At 43.7% G+C, this 25,468-nt stretch overlaps 1 protein-coding gene across 2 annotated transcripts in view; it reads right to left on the bottom strand.

Moving 5' to 3' along the window:
* Positions 1-13,451: 13,451 nt before the first annotated feature.
* The window catches only part of LOC140204338 (sorting nexin-25), a 101,319-nt gene continuing 89,302 nt past the window's right edge, over positions 13,452-25,468 (bottom strand). For both annotated transcript variants that reach the window (XM_072270986.1, XM_072270987.1), the window contains one exon: positions 13,452-16,154. In XM_072270986.1, the coding sequence (XP_072127087.1) occupies positions 16,035-16,154 (120 nt within the window). In that variant the 3' untranslated portion in view covers positions 13,452-16,034. The remainder of the gene's footprint in view (positions 16,155-25,468) is intronic.

Below are 25,468 nucleotides of genomic sequence, written 5' to 3' on the forward strand. Positions count from 1 at the left end.
AGGACACAACATCCATGGCCGACCTCGACCAACAGAGGGCCTCAAGTAGCAACTCAGTGGGTTACACACCCTCTTATTGAGAAGATTGTGGATCTGAATGTTTTGCATTGCTGTTATAATGCAAACGCCTGGCCACAGAGATTACACACACGCTTCAGCGATCAAAATCAGAATCAGGTTTATTTTCACAGATGTATGTAATTTGTTGTTTTGCAGTACAGTGTAATACATAAATTTACTATAAGTCACAATAAAAATAATGCAAAAAGGTGAAAAATAGAAATGACGATGTAGTGTTTATGGATTCTCGGACCATTCAAAAATCCGATGTGAGAGGGGAAAAGCTGTTCCTAAAATGTTGAGTGTGCATCCTCAGACTCCTATACTCCTTCCTGATGGTAGTAATTAGAATCAGAATCACGTTTAATATCACCGGCATATGTTGTGAAATTTCTTGTCTTTGCTGCACCAGTACATTCCAATACATAATAATAGAAAAACTGTGAATTACATTAAGCACCAGTCTCCCCTCTGGTGCGACGGCTCTTGGGAGCCTGTACGAAGAAGGCGGGAGGGAAAGAGAGAGACAGAGGATGGACCAGGTGCTGTGAGTCCGCTAACGGGGTCGGACTCCGAGCGGGGCGTTCAGCGAGGAGAGGAGACAGACTCGTGTGGTGTGTCTGGTCAACCACTGTTGTTGGTCCCAGGCGGCCGGTCGAGATGGTCCGAGGGGTCGCAGGGTGAAGAAGAAGGGTCCCGAGCTCCAACTGTTTGCGCACGAAGATATTGAACTTTGATAAGTGTGGCGCCTTTTATTTTCCTTTTATATTTTATTCTCTATTAGTTATATAGTTCCAGTAATATCTATAAACTGTAAATCATTTAATCGTATCTGGTGTATTGTCTGTTATTTGGGCGGGGTGGGGTACATCACACAGCACCTACACAAACTAATTACCCAGTTTGTCGGGGCCGAGGCTGTTTCCCTAGACGACAGCGAGCCGAGCGACCCTGAGGCTGACCGGGGGGGGGGGGGGCTACATATCTTAAATAGTTCAATTAAATAAGTACTGCAAAAATAGAAAAATAAAATAGTGAGGTACTTTTTTTTATTAATGTCCATTTAGGAATTGGATGGCAGAGGGGAAGAAGCTGTTCCTGAGTCACTGAGTGTGTGCCTTCAGGCTTCTGTACCCCCTACCTGATGGGAGCAGTGAGAACAGGGCATGGCCTGGGTGTTGGGGGTCCTTTTTGAGGCATTGCTCCCTGAAGGTGTCCTGGATACTACAGAGGATGGTCCCGTGGACTAAGTTTACAACTCTTGACAGCTTATTTTGATCCTGTGCCGTGCCTCCTCCCCCCCCCTCACCCTGTACCAGACGGTGATGCAGCCAGTGAGAATGCTCTCCACAGTACCTCTGCAAAAATTTGCAAATGCTTTTGGTAACATACTAAATCTCCTCAAACTCCTAATGAAATATAGCCTCTGTCATTCCTTTTTTGTCGCTGCATAAATATGTTGGGTCCAGGTGAAACCCCCAGAGATACTGACACCCAGGACCTCGAAATTGCTTACTCTTCCCGCTACTGATCTCTCATCTTACCCTTTTAGAAGTCTACAAGCAGCTCTTTGGTCTTATTAACACTGAGTGTAAGGTCGTTGCTGCGACACCACTCAACCAGCTGATAAATCTTGCTCGTGTGTGCCCTCTGGTCAGCGCCTGATTTTTTTTTCCCCATGAATAGTTGAATCGTCTGCAAATTTATCGATGCCATTTGCGCTCTGTCTCGTCACACAGTCATGGGTGTAGAGAGAGAGAGAGAGAGAGAGAAGAGCAGTGGGCTAAGCACACACCCCTGAAATGCGCCAGTGTTGATCGTCAGCGAGGCGGAGATGTTATTTCTGAACCGCACAGATTGTGGTTTTCAGGTTGGGAAGTCGAGGGTCCAGATGCAGACGGAGGTACAGAGGCCCAGGTTTTGGAGCTTTTCGATCAGAAATGTAGGAATGATGGTGTTAAATGCCGAGCTGCACCCTGACATTGAAAAGGGCATGTCCTGGATGGTGAGGATCGATGATGATGAATGCTGCCTTTCTGAAGCATCACCTTTTGAATATGTCCACAATAGTGGGGAGGCTTCTGCATTCCTGTATACTGAATGATGGGGGTGCTAACTTCCGGATGAAACTTGATCTTTCCTGCACTCTCAGATTCCACATCATTAATTAAAGGAAGAGCAGTGGAATTTCCATGAACTATTGTTATGTATCCTTCCATTCGAGACTGGATTACCTGCTCATGTTCACAGTAGTGTACGTGAGAGTATGCAAGGTTCGGGGTACAAAGAACGTGTGCAGTACACAACTCTGGGATTCATTTTCTCCAGCCATGAAACAAAGAAACCCATAGAAGCTGTTCGAAGAAAATCATCAAACCCCGCCACAGGCAAGACAAAACAAATCGTGCAAATAGCAACAGCAGCATCATCCCCCCCCTAACGCACAAGAAAACAAACCACACGGACAGCAACAAGAACATCAGCCCCCACTTGCAAAAAACCGAATTACTCACACAGCAGGAACATCAACCCACCCCCATGCACAAAAAAAAACAAATCATGCAAATGGCAACAGGAATGTTAAACAACCCCCACGCACAAAAAAAAAGCAAATTACACAAACAGCAACAAGAACTTCAACTTTCCCATGCACAAAAAATAAACAAATTGTGTAAATGACAACAAGAACATCACCCCCCCATGAGCAAAAAAAGCACATCACCCAAATAGCAACAAGAACATCAACCACCCCCACACACAAAATACAAATCGTGTAAATGACAACAAGAACATCAAACCCCCCATGAACAAAAGCCAAACCACACAAACGGCAACAAGAACATCACCCCCCACGCACAAAATACAAATCATGTAAATGACAACAAGAACATCAAACCCCCCACGTACAAAAACCAAACCACACAAACGGCAACAAGAACATCACCCCCCATGCACAAAAAACAAATAGTGTAAATGGCAACAAGAACACCACCCCCACTGTACTTGATCTGATATTGGGAAATGAACCTGGTCAGGTGTCAGGTCTCTCAGTGGGAGAGCATTTTGGAGATAGTGATCACAATTCTATCTCCTTTACCGTAGCATTGGAGAGGGATAGGAACAGACAAGTTAGGAAAGCACTTAATTGGAGTAAGAGGAAATATGAAGCTATCAGGAACTTGGAAGTATAAATTAGGAACAGATATTCTCCGATGAAGGATCTCGGCCTGAAACGTCAACTGTGCCTCTTCCTGTGCTGCCTGGCTTGATGTGTTGCACCAGCATTTTGTGCATGTTGCTTGAATCTCCAGCATCTGTAGATTTCCTTGTGAATTTAAATGTTGCTAATGCATCTGCCTCTGCTCCGACCCCTGGCAGTGCGTTCCATGCCCCCACCATTCTGTGTAAAAAACCTACGTCTGCCAACCCCCCTGTACTTTCCTCTCGTATTAGCTATTTCCACCCTAGTAAAATTATGCCCTCCTCCTGAAACATTTTTAATGTAATCTTTATGAAAAATAATAATGGTGTAAACTCAGCACCTATGGAAAAGAATAAACAGTGGACATTTTGGGCCGAGACCGTTCTTCAGGACTGAGAAGGAAGGGGGAAGATGCCACAATGAGTGATGAGTGTAAAACAGTGCCTGATTGCACTGCTGACTGGAAGGTTTTATGTTTTTGTACAATGCAAATGAACTTCCATGGAAACCCAAGCAATGCAAAACATTTTTAAGATCGCTGATAAAGTCATAAGAGGAAATTCAAGCTAATGTATTTCAAGATTTCTCTTTGGTGGATGAGCTTTTCATCTGAGACACTAGGGGGAGCAGTGGTCAATTATGAAGAACCCAGAAGTTAATATCCAAATGATTTGAGAGCCCTTTCCAATACTGGCTGGGTTCATAATCATTTGCTTTTCCCTCCATTGATTTAAGACTCCATCTTAGAGTCAGCACTGGTCTGTTCACATTAGTTTGTTTTAATAAATACTTTGTCCCTAACATTTCTGTGCAATTTCTGAAGTGGATTAGCAACATTTTATCACTGATTGTTTTTTATTTTACTGAGATACGGAGTGAACAGGCCCTTCCGGCCCTTCAAGCTGAGCTGCCCGGCAACCCCTGATTCAACCCTAGCCTAATCACGGGCCAATTTACAATGAGTGTTTAACCTTCCAACCGGTATATCTTTGGACTGTGGGAGGAAACCAGGGTACCCGGAGGAAGCCCATGCAATAACAGGGAGAACGTATAAACTCCTTATAGACAGCGACAGGAATTGAACCCGGGGTCACTTGTACTGTAAAGAGTTGAGCTAACCGTTTGAATTGTATTCTGGTTCTAATGACCACCAATTTAAATACCTCTGGACTGACAGCCCTTTGAAAAACAGCTTCAGTAGACAGATTAGAGAATAAATATTCTCCTAGTCTTACTTTACAAGAAAATTTATCAATGGGAATATCAATCCTACTCGCAAAGTCAGGCTGGACGTACTGAGGTGTTTGGCATCAGGGTTACATAGAATACACAGCAGTGGACAGGCTATTGCAGTACTTATGTCCTGCTTCAACTCCCTCCTGTGCTTTTTTAAATAACTCCATCAGCATAAGCCTCTGCTCTCTTCTCCTTCCTACACTCCCCATCAGTGCATTGTACTAAAGGGTACAGTAGCATTGTGCTTAAACCAAATACACAATTAAAAATGGAATTGAAAGAAACAAGCTATGAACAATGCAGCTATGGAGTTGTTGAAACTACTGTTTACCAAAGTCCTTCAGGGAAATAACTTTGCCATGCTTTGTTGGGCTGGCCCACTTATGAATCCAGGTCCAAAATTCTAGTTGCCTCATAATTAACTAGCAGTTCAGGAGCAATGTGGGATGAAAACTAAACAACAATGCTGCCACGAACATAATCACTGACCCACTGTGTTTCCTTACGCCTTCTGCTACCTCGACATTTTTCTTGACAAGAGTCATTGTCATTTTATAATTTCCTGTCAGTTACCTTATGTACAGATAATCCTGCACCATATGTACAGTATGTACATCAGTCTATGTATAAAGCTATTAAGACGATAAGACCATAAGATATAGGAGCAGAATTAGGCCATTTGGCCCATCAAGTCTGCTATGCCATTTCATCATGGCTGATCCATTTTTCCTGCCTTCTCCCTATATCCCTTCATGCCCTGACCAATCAAGAATCTTTCACCCTATGCCTTAAATATTCATAAAGACTTGGCCTCCACAGCTGCCTGTGGCAATGAATTCCACAGATTCATCACTCTCTGGATAAATAAATTGCTCCTCATCTCTGTTCTAAAAGGTCGCCCCTCTACTCTAAGACTGTGTCCTCTAGTCTTAGACTCTCCCACCATAGGAAACATCCTCTCCACATCCACATGGTCAAGGCCTTTCACCATTCGATTGATTTCAATTTAGTCACCCCTCATTCTTCCGAATTCCAGTGAATTCCAGAGCCATCAAATGCTCTTCAAATGACAAGCCATTCAATCCTGGAATCATTTTCATAAACCTCCTTTGAACTCTCTCCAGTTTCAGCATATCCTTTCTCAGATAAGGGACCCAAAACTGCTCACAATACTCCAAATGAGGCCTCACCAGTGCTTTATAAAGTTTCAACATTACATCCTTGCCTTTATATTCTAGTCCTCTTGAAATGAATACTAACATCACATTTGCCTTCCTCACCACGGATTCAACCTGCAAATTAACATAGAAACAAGGTGCAGGAGTAGGCCATTCGGCCCTTCGAGCCTGCACCGCCAATCAGTATGATCATGGCTGATCATCCAACTCAGAACCCTGTACCAGCCTTCCCTCCATACCCACTGATACCTTTAGCCACAAGGGCCATATCTAACTCCCTCTTAAATATAGCCAATGAACTGGCCTCAACTTTCAGGGAATCCTGCACAAGGACTCCCATGTCCCTTTGCATCTCAGATTTTTGTATTTTCTCTCCATTTGTAAAATAGGCAACCCTTTCATTTTTTCTACCAAAGTGCATGACCATACACTGTCCGACACTGTATTCCATCTGCCACTTCTTTCCTTTTCTCTGAATCTGTAAAAGTCCTTCTGTAGCCTCTGTACTTCCTCAAAACTACCTGCCCCTCCACCTAGCTTCATAACGTCTGCAAACTTTGCAACAAAGCCATCAATTCCATCATCCAAGTCACTGACATTTGACGTTAAAAGAATCGGTCCCAACATAGACCCTTGTGGAACACCACTAGTCACTGGCAGCCAACCAGAAAAGTTCCCTTTATTCCCACTCTTTGCCTCCTGTCAATCAGCCACTGCATCACCCATACTAGAATCTTTCCTGTAATACAATGGGCTCGTAGATTGTTGAGCGGCCCGATGTGGGGCACCTTGTCAAAGGCTTTCTGAAAATCCAAGTACACAACATCAACTGATTCTCCTTCGTCTATCCTGCTGCTTATTTCTTCAAAGAATTCCAACAGACCTCACCTGGTCCCTTGATATCACCTCCCTGAACAAGAAGGCACAGCAGCACCTCCACTTCCTAAGAAAATTGAGGCAAGCGAGGCTTTCACGCCACCCCGCCCCCACCAAATCTTAACTGCGTTTTCCAGGAGCACCATTGAGGGTACTGTTGTGTCTGTGCAACTACATATCAATTAAATAAAACATTCAGGCGGGAGATGGCTTTAACTGGTGTATTCACTTTGCAGAGAGGGGGAGACAACAGATCATATGCAGCGCAAAGGGGAGTCATTGCTCTAAAAGGAATACATCCATACATTACTCTTCCTTCCCCTTTAGATTCATGTAATATAAAACTCAAAACATTCAATTTCCCTTATACAAATCCATATTTCAAATAAACATGCTTTCACAATAATGGTCAATAACTAACCACAGTCCTAAAGATCCTATCTTTTGGGTGGCGCTCTGTTTCTTTCAGGGTAGCGGCTCTGGACCAGTGGAGGGGCACCAGGTTTGGCAGGGGTCTTGTCTAAGACAATGTTCTCGGTTGGCAGTGTCACATTGCAGTCCATGACATGATCATCACCAAGGGATAAGTCTGGTGAATGCTTGTTAAATGCAGTCGACTCAGGTGTGTTCTTCGACTGAGCGTCCAGTATCTGATCAACTTGATGTTGCCATGTTTGACCTCCCATGTCCACTGTGTACATCAGCTGTGCAGTTCTTGTAGCTATCCTACAGTGTTCACTTGCCTTCTCAGTAATCACATGCTGGGACTTCACATCCAACCTTGAAGCTCCTTGCTGTTTCACTTGACAACTGACTGAACTGTTTATTCTGCACTTCCCTCCGTAGGTCTGGTTTCAGGAGGTCTATGCAAGATCTCAGATTCCTGCTCGTAAACAGCATTGCAGGTGGTTGATTTGTCGTTCATGAACAGAGCTCTGATACACAGAAAGCAAGTTGTCCACCTTGTGCTATAGAGAAATGTCTTTGTCCATTGGTTTAATGGACTTCTTGAAGGTTTGAATAAACCTTTCAGCTAACCCATTCATTGCTGGGTGGTAAGGAGCTGTCTTGAAATGTCTGATGACATTTTTCTTCATGAACAGTCAGAATTCTTCTGATGTGTATTGTAAGACCATAAGACATAGAGCAGAATTAGGCCATTTGGCCTATGGAGTCTGCTCCGCCATTCAATCACGGCTGATCCTTTTTTTTTCTCCTCCTCAACCCCAGTTCCCGACCTTCTCCCTGTAACCTTTGATGCCATGTCCAGTCAAGAACCTATCAATCTCTGCCTTAAATACACCCAACGAGCTGACCTCCACAGCTGCATGTGGCAACAAATTCCACAAATTCACCACCCTTTGGCTAAAGAAATTTCTCCTCATCTGTTTTGAAAGGGCGTTCCTCTATCCTGAGGCTGTGCCCTCTTGTCTTAGACTCTCCCACTACGCGAAACATCCTTTCCATATCTACTCTGCATAGGCCTTACAACATTTGAACGGCTTCAATGAGATTCCCCCCTCACCTTTCTAAATTCCAGCTAGTACAGACCCAGAGCCATCAAATGTTCCTTGTGTGACAACCCTTTCATTCCTGGAATCATCCTTGTGAACCTCCTCTGGACCCTCTCCAATGCCAGCACATCTTTTCCTAGATGAGGGGCCCAAAACTGTTCACAATACTCAAGGTGAGGCCTCACCAGTGCCTTATAAAGCCTCAGCATCACATCCTTGCTCTTGTATTCTAGATCTCTTGAAGTGAATGCTGACATTACATTTGCCTTCCTCACCACCAACTCAATCTGCAAGTTAACCTTTAGGGTGTTCTGCACAAGGACTCCCAAGTCCTTTTGCATCTCAGAATTTTGGATTTTCTCTCCATTTATAAAATAGTCTGCACATTTATTTCTACTACCAAAGTGCATGACCATGCATTTTCCAACATTATATTTCATTTGCCACTTCCTTGCCCATTCTCCTAATCTGTCTAAGACCTTCTGCATCCTACCTGTTTCCTCAACACTACCTGCCCTTCCATCAATCTTCATATCATCTGCGAATTTGGTAACAAAGCCATATATTTCACCATCTAAATCATTGGTATACAGCATGAAAAGAAGTGGTCCCAACACCGGCCCCCGCGGAACACCATTTGTCATTGGCAGCCAAGCAGAAAAGGATCCTTTTATTCCCACTCGCTGCCTTCTTCCAATCAGCCAATGCTCTAACCATGTTAACACGAGGAATTCTGCAGATGCTGGAAATTCAAGCAACACACATTAAAGTTGCTGGTGAGCTGGAAATTCACCACAATCTCTAACGCTACCTCTTTCAGAACCCTGTGGTGCAGTTCATCTGGTCCGGGTGACTTATGTACCCTTGGGTCTTTCAGCTTTTTGACACCTTCGCCCCCCTTGTAATAGTATCTGCACTCACTTCTCTACCCTCACACCCTTCAACGTCTGGCACACTGCTAGTGTCTTCCACAGTGAAGACTGATGCAAAATACTCACTTAGTTCATCTGCCATCTCCTTGTCCCCTGTTATTATTTCTCCTGCCTCATTTTCTAGTGGTCCTATATCCACTCTCACCTCTCTTTTACTTGTTACATACCGTACTTGAAAAAACTTTTACTATCCACTTTGATATTATTTGCTAGCTTGCTTTCATATTTCATCTTTTCCCTTCTAATGATTCTTTCAGTTGCTCTCTGTAGATTTTTTAAAAACTTGCCATTTCTCTATCTTTCCACTAATTTTTGCTTTGTTGTACGCCCTTCCTTTTGCTTTTACAATAGCTTTGACTTCCCTTGTCAGCCACGGTTGTACTGTTTTACCATTTGAGTATTTCTTCATTTTTGGAATACACATGTCCTGCACCTTCCTCATTTTTCCCAGAAACACACGCCATTGCTGCTCTGATGACATCCCTGCCAGCAGTGAACTGAGGTCCATTGTCACTCACAATTTGTTCTGGTAAGCCATTTCTGGCAAAGATAGACCCCAGAACAGAGACAGTCTTTTCTGAGGTGGTTGATTTCATTGGTCTGACCTCCAGCCACTTTGACTGAGCATCGACAGCAATCAGAAACATGAAGTCCATAGGTGGCCCAGCAAAGTCAATATGTACTCTTTGCTATGGTGGTGACAGCACACCCGCGGGTGTAACGGTGCCTGAAGGGGGTGCATTTTAAACTTTGTGGCATCCCAAACAGCTTTTGGCCAAGTCTTCAATCTGTCTACCTATTCCCGGCCAATACATGTAGCTGTGGGTGAGACTCTTCTCTTGACTGTGCCCAGGTGTCCTTCGTGCAGACTCTCTAACACCCTGGTGTGCAGTTTGGAGGGAACTACAACACAAAATCCACACATCTGTGTTCTTTGATATACCGACAGTTGGTCTCGTCTCGTTGAGAACTCTGGAAACATTGGGTTACTATGAGTTGGCCAGCCTTGCACGGAGATGTCATAGGCTTTTGACAATGATGGGTCATTCCTTGTTTCCCTTTGTATTTCGGAATTTCTCACCAGAAACTGGTCCATCAATGCAGTGTGGAACACTTCTGGTGGGTCACAGTATGAAGACTTTCTTCTTCATTTGCCAATAGTGGAAGATGTGATGAGCCATCAGTGTTGCTTGTTGTTTGGTACCGTGAACTCTATATCATAAGCATGGACTTCTAGGAATGGTGCCCAACATTGTAACTGGTGACCAGTCGTCACTGGAATTGAAAATGGACACAAGGGGGTGGTGATCTGTCACTAGAGTGAAATTTTGTCTGTAGGGGTAATGCTGGAACTTCTTTATTCCCCACACTAGACTAAGGGCCTCTCAGTTGATCTGTGCGTAGTTGTGCTCTGTGCTTGTCAGTGATCTTGAAGCAAACACAATCAGATGTTCAGATCCATCTTTCGTAATGTGTGACAAAACGGCTCCAATGCCATAAGGGGACACATCGTACACTAGTCTGATTGGCAGGGATGGATCATAATGTCTGAGCAGTTCACCTGATCTTATTAGTCTCTGTTTCATTGAATGCTTTTTCACATCTTTCTGACCATTCCCACTTTGCTCCTGTCTGCAACAGTGTGTTCAATGGATGCAGCATTGTAGCAATGCTTGAGAGAAACCAGCGGTACTACTTCACCAGGCTCAAGTATAACCTGATTTGTGACATAATTTCCAGTTTGGGTGCCTGTAGCACTGCTTCATTCTTGTCTTGTGACTTCTGTAACCCATGCTTGTCAAAGACATGTCCACAATATGAGATTTCAATCTTTAAAAATCACATTTCTCTCTCTTTGCGCGCAGACCATACTCACTCATCCTGGTAAGCACTTTGCCGAGGTTCTGGAGGTGCTCTTCATCAATTTTTCCAGTCATGATGATGTCGTCAAGGTAACATTGTGTTCCTGGGATATCTTGGAGCATGTGGTCCATTGCTCTTTGCCAAATTGCTGGAGCTGATGTGACACCAAAGACGAGATGATTAGACTGGACCAGTCCCTTGTGAGGAACTTTCTGTTTGACTCCTCAACCTCCATTTGCAGATAGGTTTGTGATGAGTCAATCTTTGAAAGCCTCTTTCCACCTGTCAAAGATGCAAAATTTCACGGCAGGGGAAACTGCACAGTACGCAGCACCGGGTTGATGCTCACCTTGAAATCTCCACATATGCGAATAGCTCCGACCTTCCCTTTCTCGATCACTGGGGACAATGGGCCTTGCCCAATTGCTCCACTCAACCTTGGAGAGAATTCCAGATGCCTCGAAGCTCTGAAGTTCAGCGTCCACTTTGGGATGTAGCACGTAAGGCACTGGACGCGCTTTATGGAATCTTGGTGTTGCTGCTTCACTCGGTTCATTTCTGGCCTTCATGCCTTTGAGTTTACTAATCCCCTTCTCAAACACCTTCTCACTAGCATTAAGCAGCTGTGACAGTCTCTGGTTAGTGCTACCATTTGGCTGCCATCGCCTGTTGATGCCACACTGAGAGCTTTGACTGAATGCCAGTTTAGTTGGATTTTTCTCAACCATTCACGTCTGAATAGTGCTGGCCCTCCACTTTTCAACACAGAAAGCCCTTACTGTTATGTTTGGCTTCCGTATGTCAGACTTACTTTCAACGTGCCTTTGGGAGACACTTTTTCACTTGTGTAAGTCAATGAGATCTTCTCTAATGGTAGCTTAGAAAACAATCTGTTGTGGTCAGCTTCTGGAATTATGGGCAAAGCTGACCCTGTATCCAGCTCCATTTTCAGTTGTACATCAGAATATCTATTGTGATCCAGATGATTTTCTGATCTGCTTCAGTAATACTATGTAGTTTTAGGCATGACAACTCACCTTCATCAGTCTCTGTGTTGTCCGGTTTTGTTTTGCATTTGGGTCACTTTCTGCATTTGCCTAAGCCTGATGAGCCAAAACCATTCTAAAGGCTGGCACACTCAAAAGAATGGCTGCTCTGCTTGCACCTCTCTTACTTGTATTTCCCCTTTCTGACGAACCCCTCTTGCTGATTGGCTGCTCCTCAACTCAGAGAATCTGCCGCAAAACTCTGCCTTTAAAACCTCGATTGCCATCCTGATTAAAAAGTAGCACTTTTAACGCACCCCTGGACATCGATGGTCCAAATCAGAGAAACTGGCTCAAAGCTTTGCCTTTTAAATCTTGAGTGCAGACCTGACTGAAAGACAACTCTTTTTACGCACTGCCTCCTGCTGATTGGTTGCTCAACTCAGAGAAACCGCCGCAAAACTTTGCCTTTAAAAACTCAGTCACCTTTCTGATTAGCACGGGTGATGCCAACAGGCCCAATAAACTGATTAGAAAGGTTGGCTGTGGTGTAGGAGTCAAACTGGACACATTGGAAGCTGGGGTAGAACACTACGGAAAATCCTGGCAATTCTAGATAATGTTTCTCACCCTCCGCATGCCAGCTCAGCTGAACAGAGGAGCACTTTCAGTAATAGACTAAGACAACTGTGCTGCTGCAAAGAGCGCTATATGAGGTCATTCTAACCCTCGGCCATTAGGCTCTATAATGAGTCAACCTATAGCCGGGGAAGTGATGACCCCCTGCTGTTAGACTGTTTGAGGTAACTCATTTTTTATTCTTTCTTACTTCTCTTCTAATATTTGTATATCTCTGCACTTGTAATGCTACAGTGACACTGTAATTTCCCTTGGGATATATAAGATATCTATCTGATTAAAAGGTAACTCTTTTTATGGACCTCTGACATCAATTATCTAATTCAGAGAAAACTGGCTTGAAGCTCTGTTTTTTAAATCCTGAATGCAGACCTGACTCATCTTATGTATATATGGCCACACTCAAAAGTTACTTGTATATTGTGTTTTATAGGATTGCTTTTATAATTATATATATTGGATTTTTATGCTTATTGTGTTTTTTTGTGCTGCATTGGATCCGGAGTAACAATAATTTTGTTCTCCTTTACACTCGTGTGCTGAAGAATGACAAGAAACAATTTTGAATCCATGTTCCGCTCATGGGACAAGAGTTCCAGTTTCTTACCACTCATTAAGTAAAGAAACCTCTTGCAAGTTTCCAACTTGAGTTCTTGGTGACTAAATTACATATATAGTATTGGTTTACTCTTGTCACGTGTTCCAAATGAAAAGCTTGTCTTGCACGCTCGTCATACAGATCAGATCATTACACAGTGCTTTGAGCTAGAATGAGGTAAAAACAGTAACATTGCAGAATAAAATGCAAAAGCTACTGAAAAAGTGCAGTGCAGTTAAACGCTGAAGTGCAAGATCATGTCGAGGTAGATTGTGAGGCCAAGAGTCTATCATTAAAGTTCCCTAGCACAATCTCTCAGTAAGATTGGACTTTGTTTCTTGGACAAAGTGAGTACAACTAGTGTGTATAAAAGATCAGGAGTTTATTAAGAACATAATTCTCTACATAACAGCTGGTGATGGTTGACAAGTAGCTGGAGCCACTTGAATACAGTGACGTCTTCAGCCTGTTCTCCTGTCCTGCCTCTCCATGTGGTCTTACACCTTCTTCCTCCTGTTTATCTTTATCCTCGGTTGTCCATGGTCTTTACTACAGTCTACTCACTTCCATTGGACAGAAATCCGACAGCCACTTAACTTCTTTCAGCTCCATCCAGCTCAACAGGTCATGAAAATGTGGCTAGTATTTGACCACCATTTCCCCAACACAAACCATTCAATCGATTCTCACCTCACCCTTCCTGTAGGCCTCTGACTTTCCCTTGTCGCCATTACACATGACTACACATTTTATAGTTGCTTCCCCTTTGTCTGCATTCTCTCCAAAAACAGACACCATGTTGGAAACCTGGTCACTGTGTGGACAAAGGAAGAGGCATTTACAATTGTACAAGTCCTAATAAATAAAAGATCTGATATAAAATGATATCTGATATCTCAGTTCTAGATATAAAATGTCACAGAGTGGAATCAGTTTCTTCACTACTGCAGGCTAACTGCGAACACTACCGACCCAGTAAACCGCCTTTTCCAAACACTCCTTCTGGAGAGCACTATAGGGCTATTAAAACATTAAAAAATTAATGCCATCTTAAAAGTTTCTTCCTCCAGGCAATTAACCTGATCAACCATTCTAGCTATTCCCTCCCACACCCCCTCTTATCTATTAACCCCATCTATAAACACTTTAAACTACTTCTTATAAAAGTTATTTACATTGTAAATAAATGCACATTTTATTCTCTATCTACACTTTAACCTCTAACTTTATCTTTACATAATTCTTTTTTTATATAATTGTTGAATGCCATTGTCTTTTGCTGCACGTCACACCAACATGTAGCAGCGAATATCTAATACATGTGTAATGCCCTGGTTCACATCTTCACCGTTAAGCTGTCGGTACTTCAATTAGCAGCTCTGTAACCAGTCTGTTCTGCTTTCAGCCTGTTTGGGTTATCGTTGAAGTGGACTGTGTGCCATCCAATTGGTGGGAGGCTTTCTTGGTGAGGGACAATAGGGTTGGTCTTGGGCTGTTGTTCGAGAGGAGATGAAGAGAGAAGACGCTGGGGAGAACCGGCCGTAGCGTACGATCCGGTGGGAGACCCATTCGTTCGCGATGGATTGTGAGCGACGTTCGGAAGGTGGCATGTGCTTTCACGCAGAGCGAGGACCCAGCGCGTGAGTGACGGAGAACATCAAGATGAGCTCCAACTTGTGCACATTTGACTGTTTAATTAGAATGGGCCCTTTTCTTTTTGTTATTCTTTACTAACCCTTTAGTTAAGATTCATAAATGTAATTCCTTTAATCGTATGCCGTGTACTGTCTGTAAGTTTGTGGCATTAATTTGTAAGAGGGTAGCGAATGACACAGCATCTACCAAACGGGGTTTGGGGTGGGATCGAGCCTCAATCTCACGGGTCTGTCGGGGCCGGAGGTCGTCTTCCCTAGACGTACGCAGCCAAGGAAACCAGCGTGTTTCACATGAAAGTGAATACGGCAAATAAATCCACCTCTCCACCCATTGCACTAATTCCACTTCCCTCTTCCCATATTCTCACCAATTCGCCAAAGGTATTGCCACGCACAGGGGGCAATTTACGGTGACCAATGCCAGCCTACACGTCCTGGGGATGTGGGAGGGAACCAGAACACTCAGGAACCTGTGCAGTCACAGGAAGAATGTAAACTCCAGGGGTTCTGCAGAGGCTGGAAATCCTGAGCAACACATACTCAAAATGATGGAGGAACGCAGCAGGGCAGGCAGCATCTATGGGGAGGAACAAACAGTCGGTGTTTCAGGCTGAGACCCTTCATTAGGTAGAATGTGCGAGCTCCACACAGACACTATCTGAGGCCAAGATTGAACCTGAGTCACCGGAGCTGAACATCCGTGCCCCCAATCATAAGGGTCTCCAGAGTGGGATAATTTTTGATCCTTTGAAGAATTCTGCACAGAGCAGGAATCAAAGGCAGACTGTTTCTACATGGACACGACAGAGATGAATACTCTGGCCTTGGTTAAAGGATTGTGTTAACTGTGCAATTCTATGTGCAAATGCTAACTTTAAGGCACTCATGGAGGCCAAGTCACTGGCTATATTTAAAGCAGAGGTTAATAGGCTCTTGATTAGTAAGGGTATCAAAGGTCACGGGGCAAAGGCAAGATAATGGGTTTGAGAGAATTTTAAAAATCTATCATGATGGATAGGCAGAGCAGACTCAATGGGCTGAGTGGCCTCATTCTGTTCCTGTGCCTCATTGTCAACCAATGCGGTGTAGATTGTAACAAACAATACCGAAATATAATGTCCCTATAACTACAGATAATTCACAATGTCACAATGTCACAGAATGGATGCTTTGCTAGAACTGTAAACATTCGTGTTTCCACCAGAAGATCTAGTGATAGTGGAGGAAACACCGCAGGTGGCAAAGTATCTTTCCGCATTCTATTTTTCTAACTCGTCGTGGGTTCCAGGCATTTCTCATAATGGTCGATCATTCAACGTGTCCACACTGAGGTCTTCCAAGCAAAGCTCTGGATCTTCTTTCCATGATTCCTTTATCTCAGGAATGAGTTCGAAGAGCAGAAGCACCAGGATTTTCTGTTTAAATGCAGGAGAAACAGATAAAAATGTGATGAATTTACAACTTTACAGCACAATGCAGATTCATAATGACAGACCTACTGATTCATCCTTTACTGTTAGAACACGGAGCGAAACACAGCACAGGGAGGGACAGGTTCCATGGCCTGCAATGTTGTGCCAAACTAATTAAACTGATAATTAAATGCCTAACTAAACTAATCCTTTCTGCCTGGACAACCTCTACATTTCTCCATTCTCTGCACATGTGCCTTTCACGGTTCCTTCTAAGCTGCAGAGGTACGCAGACACACAAGAACTGAAGTGCACCTGCGAACATAGCCTTCACTGGCACACTGCTGGAATTTTCTTATATATAATGTTAATTTTGAAATCTATGTTAATATAATTGTGAAGTACCCTGTAATTAAATAATCCATAAATTTTCTAAATAATAAATGTACCACAACCTTTACTTTGAAACATTTTAGAGATTCAACGTATTTACGTTGTCAGTGTTTCAAGTTACAACATTATAACAAGGTGTAACAATAAACACAGAATGGAAGTTGGTAGCTCATTGTTTATAAACCACTGGCCCGCTGTACGCTGACGCCATCTAGTCAAAACATTTTACTTTTGCCACTGTGCCTGTCAGTTGCTTTAACTGCTTGACATCACTTATTTGTGTTGTGAGTTGTGGTTTGTGTTTGTTTGATGTGCATATTACAAAAAAAAATTTAAGGTGTCATGCAGTTTTCAGGCCATGTAAAAGTTTCTTGCTCAGAGCAATGGTTGGTCCGTGCAGCTGTAAAAATAAATAGAGGGTATGTTGGTATATTTATGAGCCTCTTAAATGCCTCTTTTGTATTTGCCTTTAATATCATCCCTGGCAGCACATTCCAGTCACCCAATACTCTATATAATATAAAGGATTTGCCTCGCACATCTCTTTTGAACTTGCCCCTTCTCCTTTTAAATGCATACCCACTTGTAATAGACCTTTTGACCCTGCGATAAAGATGCCAACTGTCTACTCTCTCTGTGCTTCTGATAATCTTATAAACTTTTTTCAGGTCTCCCCTTGGCCTCCGTCATTCCAGAGAAGACAAGGAAGGTTTGTTCAACCTCTCGTTATTGCACATACTCTCTAATGCAGCCAGCATCCTGGTAAACCTCTTCTGCACCCTATCCAAAGCCTACACATCCTATGCAATATTCCAGATGCAACCTAACCAGAGGATTATAAAGCTGCAACATAACTTTCCGACTCTTGAATTCAAATTAAATCCCAACTAAAGCATTTTGAGTGGGGTTGCCTAGTAACACGTTTAAACTTGTCATTTTGTTCAATAAAACCTTAGAAGCTGATTATTAATGATAAAAATAATCAGTTCAAAAGTCAGGAAGTTATGTTGCTTCTTTATAAAACTCTAATTAAGTTGCATCTGGAGTGTTGCATGCAATTCTGGTCATCCCATTATACCAGACTTTGCAGAGGGTGCACAAGAGATTTACCAGAATGCTGCCTGGATTAGAGGGCATGTACATTAACAAGAGGTTGGACAAACTTAGTTTGTGTTCCCTGGAGAGACGAAAGCTGAGGGGATATCTGATAGAGGTTTATAAGATTATGAGAGGCATAGATAGAGTGGACAGACAGTATCATTTTCCCAGAGTTGAAATGTCTAATACCAGAGGGCATGCATTTAAGGTGGGGATGGGGTAATTTCAAAGATTTGAGGAGCAAGTTTTTTTATAGAGAGCATGATGGGTGCCTGGAATGTGTTGCCTGGGTGGTGTTGGAGGCAGAAGCATTAGAAACATTTAAAGGACGTTTCAATAGACCCATGAGTGTGAGGAAAAACGAAGGATATAGATATTGTACAGCCAGAGGGGATTGGCTAGGTTGGTCATTTGATTAATGATTTAATTGGCTCAGCACAACATTGTGGGCTGACAGACTTGTTCCTGTGCTGTACTGTTATATCAGAATCAGAATCAGGTTTATTATCACCGGCATGTGATGTGAAATGTATTAACTTAGCTGCAGCAGTTCAATACAATACATAATCCAGCAGAGAGAGAGAAAAAAATAAATAAAATAAAACATAGTAATAATCAATAAACAAGCAAATTAATTGCATATATTGAGTAGAGTTAAAAAATGTGCAAAAGCAGAAATACTGTATATTAAAAAAAAAGCGAGGTAGTGTCCAAAGTTTCAATGTCCATTTAGGAATCGGATGGCAGTGGGGAAGAAGTTGTTCCTGAATCGCTGAGTATGTGCCTTCAGGCTTCTGTACCTCCTACCTGATGGTAACAGTGAGAAAAGGGCATCCCCTGGGTACTGGAAGTCTTTAATAATGGACTCTCCTTTCTGAGACACCGCTCCCTAAAGATGTCCTGGGTACTTTGTAGGCTAGTGCCCAAGATGGAGCTGACTAGATTTACAGCCCTCTGCAGCTTCTTTCGGTCCTGTGCAGTAGCCCCTCCATACCAGACAGTGATGCAGCCTGACAGAATGCTCTCCATGGTACAACTTTAGAAGTTTTTGAGAGTATTTGTTGACATGCCAAATCTCTTCAAACTCCTAATAAAGTATAGCCACTGTCTTGCCTTCTTTATGACTACATCGATATGTTGGGACCAGGTTAGATCCTCAGAGATCTTGACACCCAGGAACTTGAAGCTGCTCACTCTCTCCACTTCTGATCCCTCTGTGAGGATTGGTATGTGTTCCTTCGTCTTACCCTTCCTGAAGTCTATGTTCTATGCTCTATGTTTTAAATGTTAGTGTGATGCTTCAATGAACACAGAAAGGAAAAAGCACAACTTGGAAGCCAGTACCCACAGCTTAATACAAATCACAATTGAGCAAAAAAAAAGATAAGACACGATTCTTATACTTTTCATCAGAGGTCATCACTTGTATTTGTGAGAGAAAACTCACATGAAAATGAAACAGAACACGCTTAACTTATTCAGTAGATTCCATTGTTCCAGCATATTGCATTATTCAGTAGGACTATGGCAGATACTGTGCCAACCTGATCTATATAGTTTTTAAAAAATCTATCAGTCTGTGGCTTGAACATCACAACAACTGAGCATCCAAACTCTGATGTACTCTGTTGTGAAGATTTACAAGCCTTCGCAATGAAAATTCTCCTTATCCCATTGCTAGGTAGCTGATCTGGTATCCTGAGACCATGTTGCTTAATTCCAGAATTTCCGGCTAGGATCTATCTTGACAATCCCTTTCAAAACCTTGAATGTCCCCCTTTGCATTCTTCAATGTTCCACGGAGTACTGTCCAATGTTAACCTCTCCTCACAGAACAATCTATTTATCCCAGAAATCAATGAAATGAATACAAACCTAACACTCTCCAAATACACTCAGTTGTCACTTTATTAGATACCTCTTGTACCTAGTGAACTGGCCACTGGGTGTATATTCATGGTCTTCTGCTGCTGTAGCCCATCCACTTCAAGGTTTGATGTGATATGCATTCAGAGATGCTCTTCTGCACACCACTGTTGTCATGAAGGAGAGTTTCAGCCCAAAACATTGACTGTTCAGTTCCATAGATACTGCTTGACCTGCTGAGTTCCACCAGCATTTTGTGTCTTTTCCAGGCATGCCTACACTGAAGAAGTTTAAATCTTCCCTTTGACAGGCGTTCGGTGAAACTCCCCCTCTGTGATCCCTGCTGCTCTCCGCCTCCACGTGCTTACCCAGACCCGCTACCACAGCCATGTATCCTTTTCTGGGACCACGTCTTCATCCCCCCTCCTTCCCGGTTTCACCTACCACCTTGCGTTTCTCTCTCCCCTCCCCCCACCTTTTAAACCTACTCCTCAGCCCGTCCGGCCTGAAACGTTGACTACTTTTTTCTGTAGATGCCACTTGGCCTGCTAAGTTCCTCCAGTATTTTGTGTGTGTTACTTGGATTTCCAGCATCTGCAGATTTTCTCTTGTTTTGTTTGTGTTACTGTTGTAACTTGTGTTTATTTGAGTTACTGTCGACTTCCTGTCAGTTTACATAGAAACATAGAAAATAGGTGCAGGAGTAGGCCATTCGGCCCTTCGAGCCTGCACCGCCATTTATTATGATCATGGCTGATCAACCAACTCAGAACACCGCCCCAGCCTTCCCTCCATACCCCCGACCCCCGTAGCCACAAGGGCCATATCTAACTCCCTCTTAAATATAGCCAATGAACTGGCCTCAACTGTTTCCTGTGGCAGAGAATTCCACAGATTCACCACTCTCTGTGTGAAGAAGTTTTTCCTAATCTCGGTCCTAAAAGGCTTCCCCTCTATCCTCAAACTGTGACCCCTCGTTCTGGACTTCCCCAACATCGGGAACAATCTTCCTGCATCTAGCCTGTCCAATCCCTTTAGGATCTTATACGTTTCAATCAGATCCCCCCTCAATCTTCTAAATTCCAACGAGTACAAGCCCAGTTCATCCATTCTTTCTTCATATGAAAGTCCTGCCATCCCAGGAATCAATCTGGTGAACCTTCTCTGTACTCCCTCTATGGCAAGGATGTCTTTCCTCAGATTAGGGGACCAAAACTGCACACAATACTCCAGGTGCGGTCTCACCAAGGCCTTGTACAACTGCAGTAGTACCTCCCTGCTCCTGTACTCAAATCCTCTCGCTATAAATGCCAGCATACCATTCGCCTTTTTCACCGCCTGCTGTACCTGCATGCCCACTTTCAATGACTGGTGTATAATGACACCCAGGTCACATTGCACCTCCCCTTTTCCTAATCGGCCACCATTCAGATAATAATCTGTTTTCCTATTTTTACCACCAAAGTGGATAACTTCACATTTATCCACATTAAATTGTATCTGCCATGAATTTGCCCACTCACCCAACCTATCCAAGTCACCCTGCATCCTCTTAGCATCCTCCTCACAGCTAACACTGCCACCCAGCTTCGTGTCATCCGCAAACTTGGAGATGCTGCATTTAATTCCCTCATCCAAGTCATTAATATATATTGTAAACAACTGGGGTCCCAGCACAGAGCCTTGCGGTACCCCACTAGTCACCGCCTGCCATTCTGAAAAGGTCCCGTTTATTCCCACTCTTTGCTTCCTGTCTGCTAACCAACTCTCCACCCACACCAATACCTTACCCCAATACCATGTGCTTTAAGTTTGCACACTAATCTCCTGTGTGGGACCTTGTCAAAAGCCTTCTGAAAATCCAAATATACCACATCCACAGGTTCTCCCCTATCCACTCTACTAGTTACATCCTCAAAAAATTCTATGAGATTCGTCAGACATGATTTTCCTTTCACAAATCCATGCTGACTTTGTCCGATCATTTCACCACTTTCCAAATGTGCTGTTATCACATCCTTGATAACTGACTCCAGCAGTTTCCCCACCACCGACGTTAGGCTAACCGGTCTATAATTCCCCGGTTTCTCTCTCCCTCCTTTTTTAAAAAGTGGAGTTACATTAGCCACCCTCCAATCCTCAGGAACTAGTCCAGAATCTAACAAGTTTTGAAAAATTATCACTAATGCATCCACTATTTCTTGGGCTACTTCCTTAAGCACCCTGGGATGCAGACCATCTGGCCCTGGGGATTTATCTGCCTTCAATCCCTTCAATTTACCTAACAGCACTTCCCTACTAACATGTATTTCGCTCAGTTCCTCCATCTCACTGGACCCTCTGTCCCCTACTATTTCTGGAAGATTATTTATGTCCTCCTTAGTGAAGACAGAACCAAAGTAATTATTCAATTGGTCTGCCATGTCCTTGCTCCCCATAATCAACTCACCTGTTTCTGCCTGCAGGGACCTACATTTGTCTTTACCAGTCTTTTCCTTTTTACATATCTATAAAAGCTTTTACAGTCCGTTTTTATGTTGCCTGCCAGTTTTCTCTCATAATCTTTTTTCCCCTTCCTAATCAAGCCCTTTGTCCTCCTCTGCTGAACTCTGAATTTCTCCCAGTCCTCAGGTGAGCCACTTTCACTGGCTAATTTGTATGCTGCTTCTTTGGAATTGATACTATCCCTAATTTCTCTTGTCAGCCACGGGTGCACTACCTTCCTTGATTTATTCTTTTGCCAAACTGGGATGAACATTTGTTGCAGTTCATCCATGCAACCTTTAAATGCTTGCCATTGCATATCCACCGTCAATCCTTTAAGTGTCATTTGCCAGTCTCTTAGCTAATTCACGTCTCATACCTTCAAAGTTACCCCTCTTTAAGTTCAGAACCTTTGTTTCTGAATTAACTATGTCACTCTCCATCTTAATGAAGAATTCCACCATATTATGGTCACTCTTACCCAAGGGGCCTCTCACGACAAGATTGCTAATTAACCCTTCCTCATTGCTCAAAACCCAGTCCAGAATAGCCTGCTCTCTAGTCGGTTCCTCGACATGTTGGTTCAAAAAACCATCCCGCATACATTCCAAGAAATCCTCTTCCTCAGCACCTTTACCAATTTGGTTCACCCAATCTACATGTAGATTGAAGTCACCCATTATAACTGCTGTTCCTTTATTGCACACATTTCTAATTTCCTGTTTAATACCATCTCCGACCTCACTACTACTGTTAGGTGGCCTGTACACAACTCCCACCAGCGTCTTCTGCCCCTTAGTGTTACGCAGCTCTACCCATATCGATTCCACATCTTCCCGGCTTATGTCCTTCCTTTCTATTGCGTTAATCTCTTCTTTAACCAGCAACGCCACCCCACCTCCCCTTCCTTCATGTCTATCCTTCTTGAATATTGAATATCCCTGAACGTTGAGCTCCCATCCCTGGTCACCCTGGAGCCATGTCTCTGTGATCCCAACTATATCATAATCATTAATAACAATCTGCACTTTCAATTCATCCACCTTATTACGAATGCTCCTTGCATTGACACCCAAATCCTTCAGGCGCTCTTTTACAACTCTCTTAGCCCTTATACAATTATGCTGAAAAGTGGCCCTTTTTAATGCTTGCCCTGGATTTGTCGGCCTGCCACTTTTACTTTTCTCCATAGTACTTTTTGTTTCTACCCTCACTTTACACCCCTCTGCCTCTCTGCACTGGTTCCCATCCCCCTGTAGTGAACTAACCTCCTCTCGCCTAGCCTCTTTAATTTGATTCCCACCCCCCAACCATTCTAGTTTAAAGTCACCTCAGTAGCCCCCGCTAATCTCCCTGCCAGGATATTGGTCCCCCTAGGATTCAAGTGCAACCCGTCCTTTTTGTACAGGTCACGCCTGCGCCAAAAGAGGTCCCAATGATCCAAAAACTTGAATCCCTGCCCCCTGCTCCAATCCCTCAGCCACGCATTTATCCTCCACCTCATCGCATTCCTACTCTCACTGTCGCGTGGCACAGGCGGTAATCCCAAGATTACTACCTTTGCGGTCCTTTTTCTCAACTCCCTTCCTAGCTCCCTATATTCTCCTTTCAGGACCTCATCCCTTTTCCTACCTATGTCATTGGTACCTATATGTACCACGACCTCTGGCTCCTCACCCTCCCACTTCAGGATATCTTGGACACGATCAGAAATATCCCGGACCCTGGCACCAGGGAGGCAAACTACCATCTGGGTCTCTGGACTGTGTCCACAGAATCGCCTATCTGACCCCCTTACTATCGAGTCCCCTATCACAACTGCCCTCCTCTTCCTTGCCCTACCCTTCTGAGCTACAGGACCAGACTCTGTGCCGGAGGCACGGCCACTGTCGCTTCCCCCGGGTAAGCTGTCCCCCCCCAACAGTACTCAAACAGGAGTACCTGTTGTTAAGGGGCACAGCCACCGGGGTACTCCCTATTACCTGACCTTTCCCCTTTCCCCTCCTAACCGTGACCCACTTGTCTGCCTCCCGTGGCCCCGGCGTGACCACCTGCCTGCAGCTCCTCTCTATCACCTCCTCACTCTCCCTGACCAGACGAAGGTCATCGAGCTGCAGCTCCAGTTCCGTAATGCGGTCCCTAAGGAGCTGCATCTCGATGCACTTGGCGCAGATGTAGACGTCCGGGAGGCTTGTAGACTCCAGGGCCTCCCACATCCGACACCGAGAACAGCAAACTGCCCTCACACTCATACTGCCTGAACCAGTCTGGCCATTCTCCTCTCACCTCTCTCATTAACACGGTGCTGTTGCCCACAGAGCCGCTGCTCACTGGATATTTTTTTGTTTCTCGCACCTTTCTCTGTAAACTCTAGAGTATCTTGTGGTCAATGAGAGAATGTGAGATATAGTCATATTGAAAATATGACAGCCGTTTTGAACGCAATGATAGCAAGGTGCAATGAATATTAATGATGATGGTTGAAGGTGAAACAAAGGCCAGAACATGGGAAGAACTATATTTTTCCTCTGACATGATCTTGGTTTAACATTTCATCCAAACGACAGGTGAACATCTCCTAGACAAGCTCCCCATTGTGCTGAAGTATCTAGACTGAGCTCTGAACCAACGGAATTGGAATTGGTTTGTTACTGTCACATGTACAAAGGCACAGTGAAAAACCTGTCCTGTATTCTCTCCATACAGATGAAATTATTACACAGTGTACTGAAGTAGAACGTGGTAAAACAAGACGATGAGAGGCATTGATCGTGGGGATAGTCAGAGGCTTTTTCCCAGGGCTGGAGTGGCTAGCACAAGAGGGCACAGTTTTAAGGTGCTTGGAAGTAGGTACAGAGGAGATACCAGGGGTAAGTTTTTTTACTCAGAGAGTGGTGAGAGCGTGGAATGGGCTGCCAGCGACGGTGGTGGAGGCGGATACGATAGGGGCTTTTAAGAGACTCCTGGACAGGTACATGGAGCTTAGAAAAATAGACGGCTATGGGTAACCCTAGGCAATTTCTAAGGTAAGGACATGTTCGGCACAGCTTTGAGGGTTGAAGGGCCTGTATTTATTGTGCTGAGGGTTTTCTATGTTCTAATAGCAGAATGCGAATAAAGTGTATGAACTACAGAGAAAGTGCAGTGCAGGCAAACAGCAAGGTGAAATAGTGAGGTAGATCATGAGATCAGGAGTCCAATTTGTCATACTATGGAACTATTTAATAGTCTTACAACAGCAGCTTAGAGGCTGCTCTTGAGCCTAGTGGTACGTTCTTTCAGGCTTAGGTCATGAAGACACGTAATCCCTTTTTATTGTCATTTAGTAATGCATGCATTAAGAAATGATACATTTTTTCCTCAGGTGTGAAATCACAAAAACAGGACAAACCAAGACTGAAAAAACTGACAAAACCACATAATTATACATATAGTTACAACAGTGCACAACACCATAACTTGATGAAGAAGTCCAT

This window comes from Mobula birostris, chromosome 10 (assembly GCF_030028105.1).
Source record: "Mobula birostris isolate sMobBir1 chromosome 10, sMobBir1.hap1, whole genome shotgun sequence".
In the NCBI taxonomy this organism is placed as follows: Eukaryota; Metazoa; Chordata; class Chondrichthyes; order Myliobatiformes; family Myliobatidae; genus Mobula; species Mobula birostris.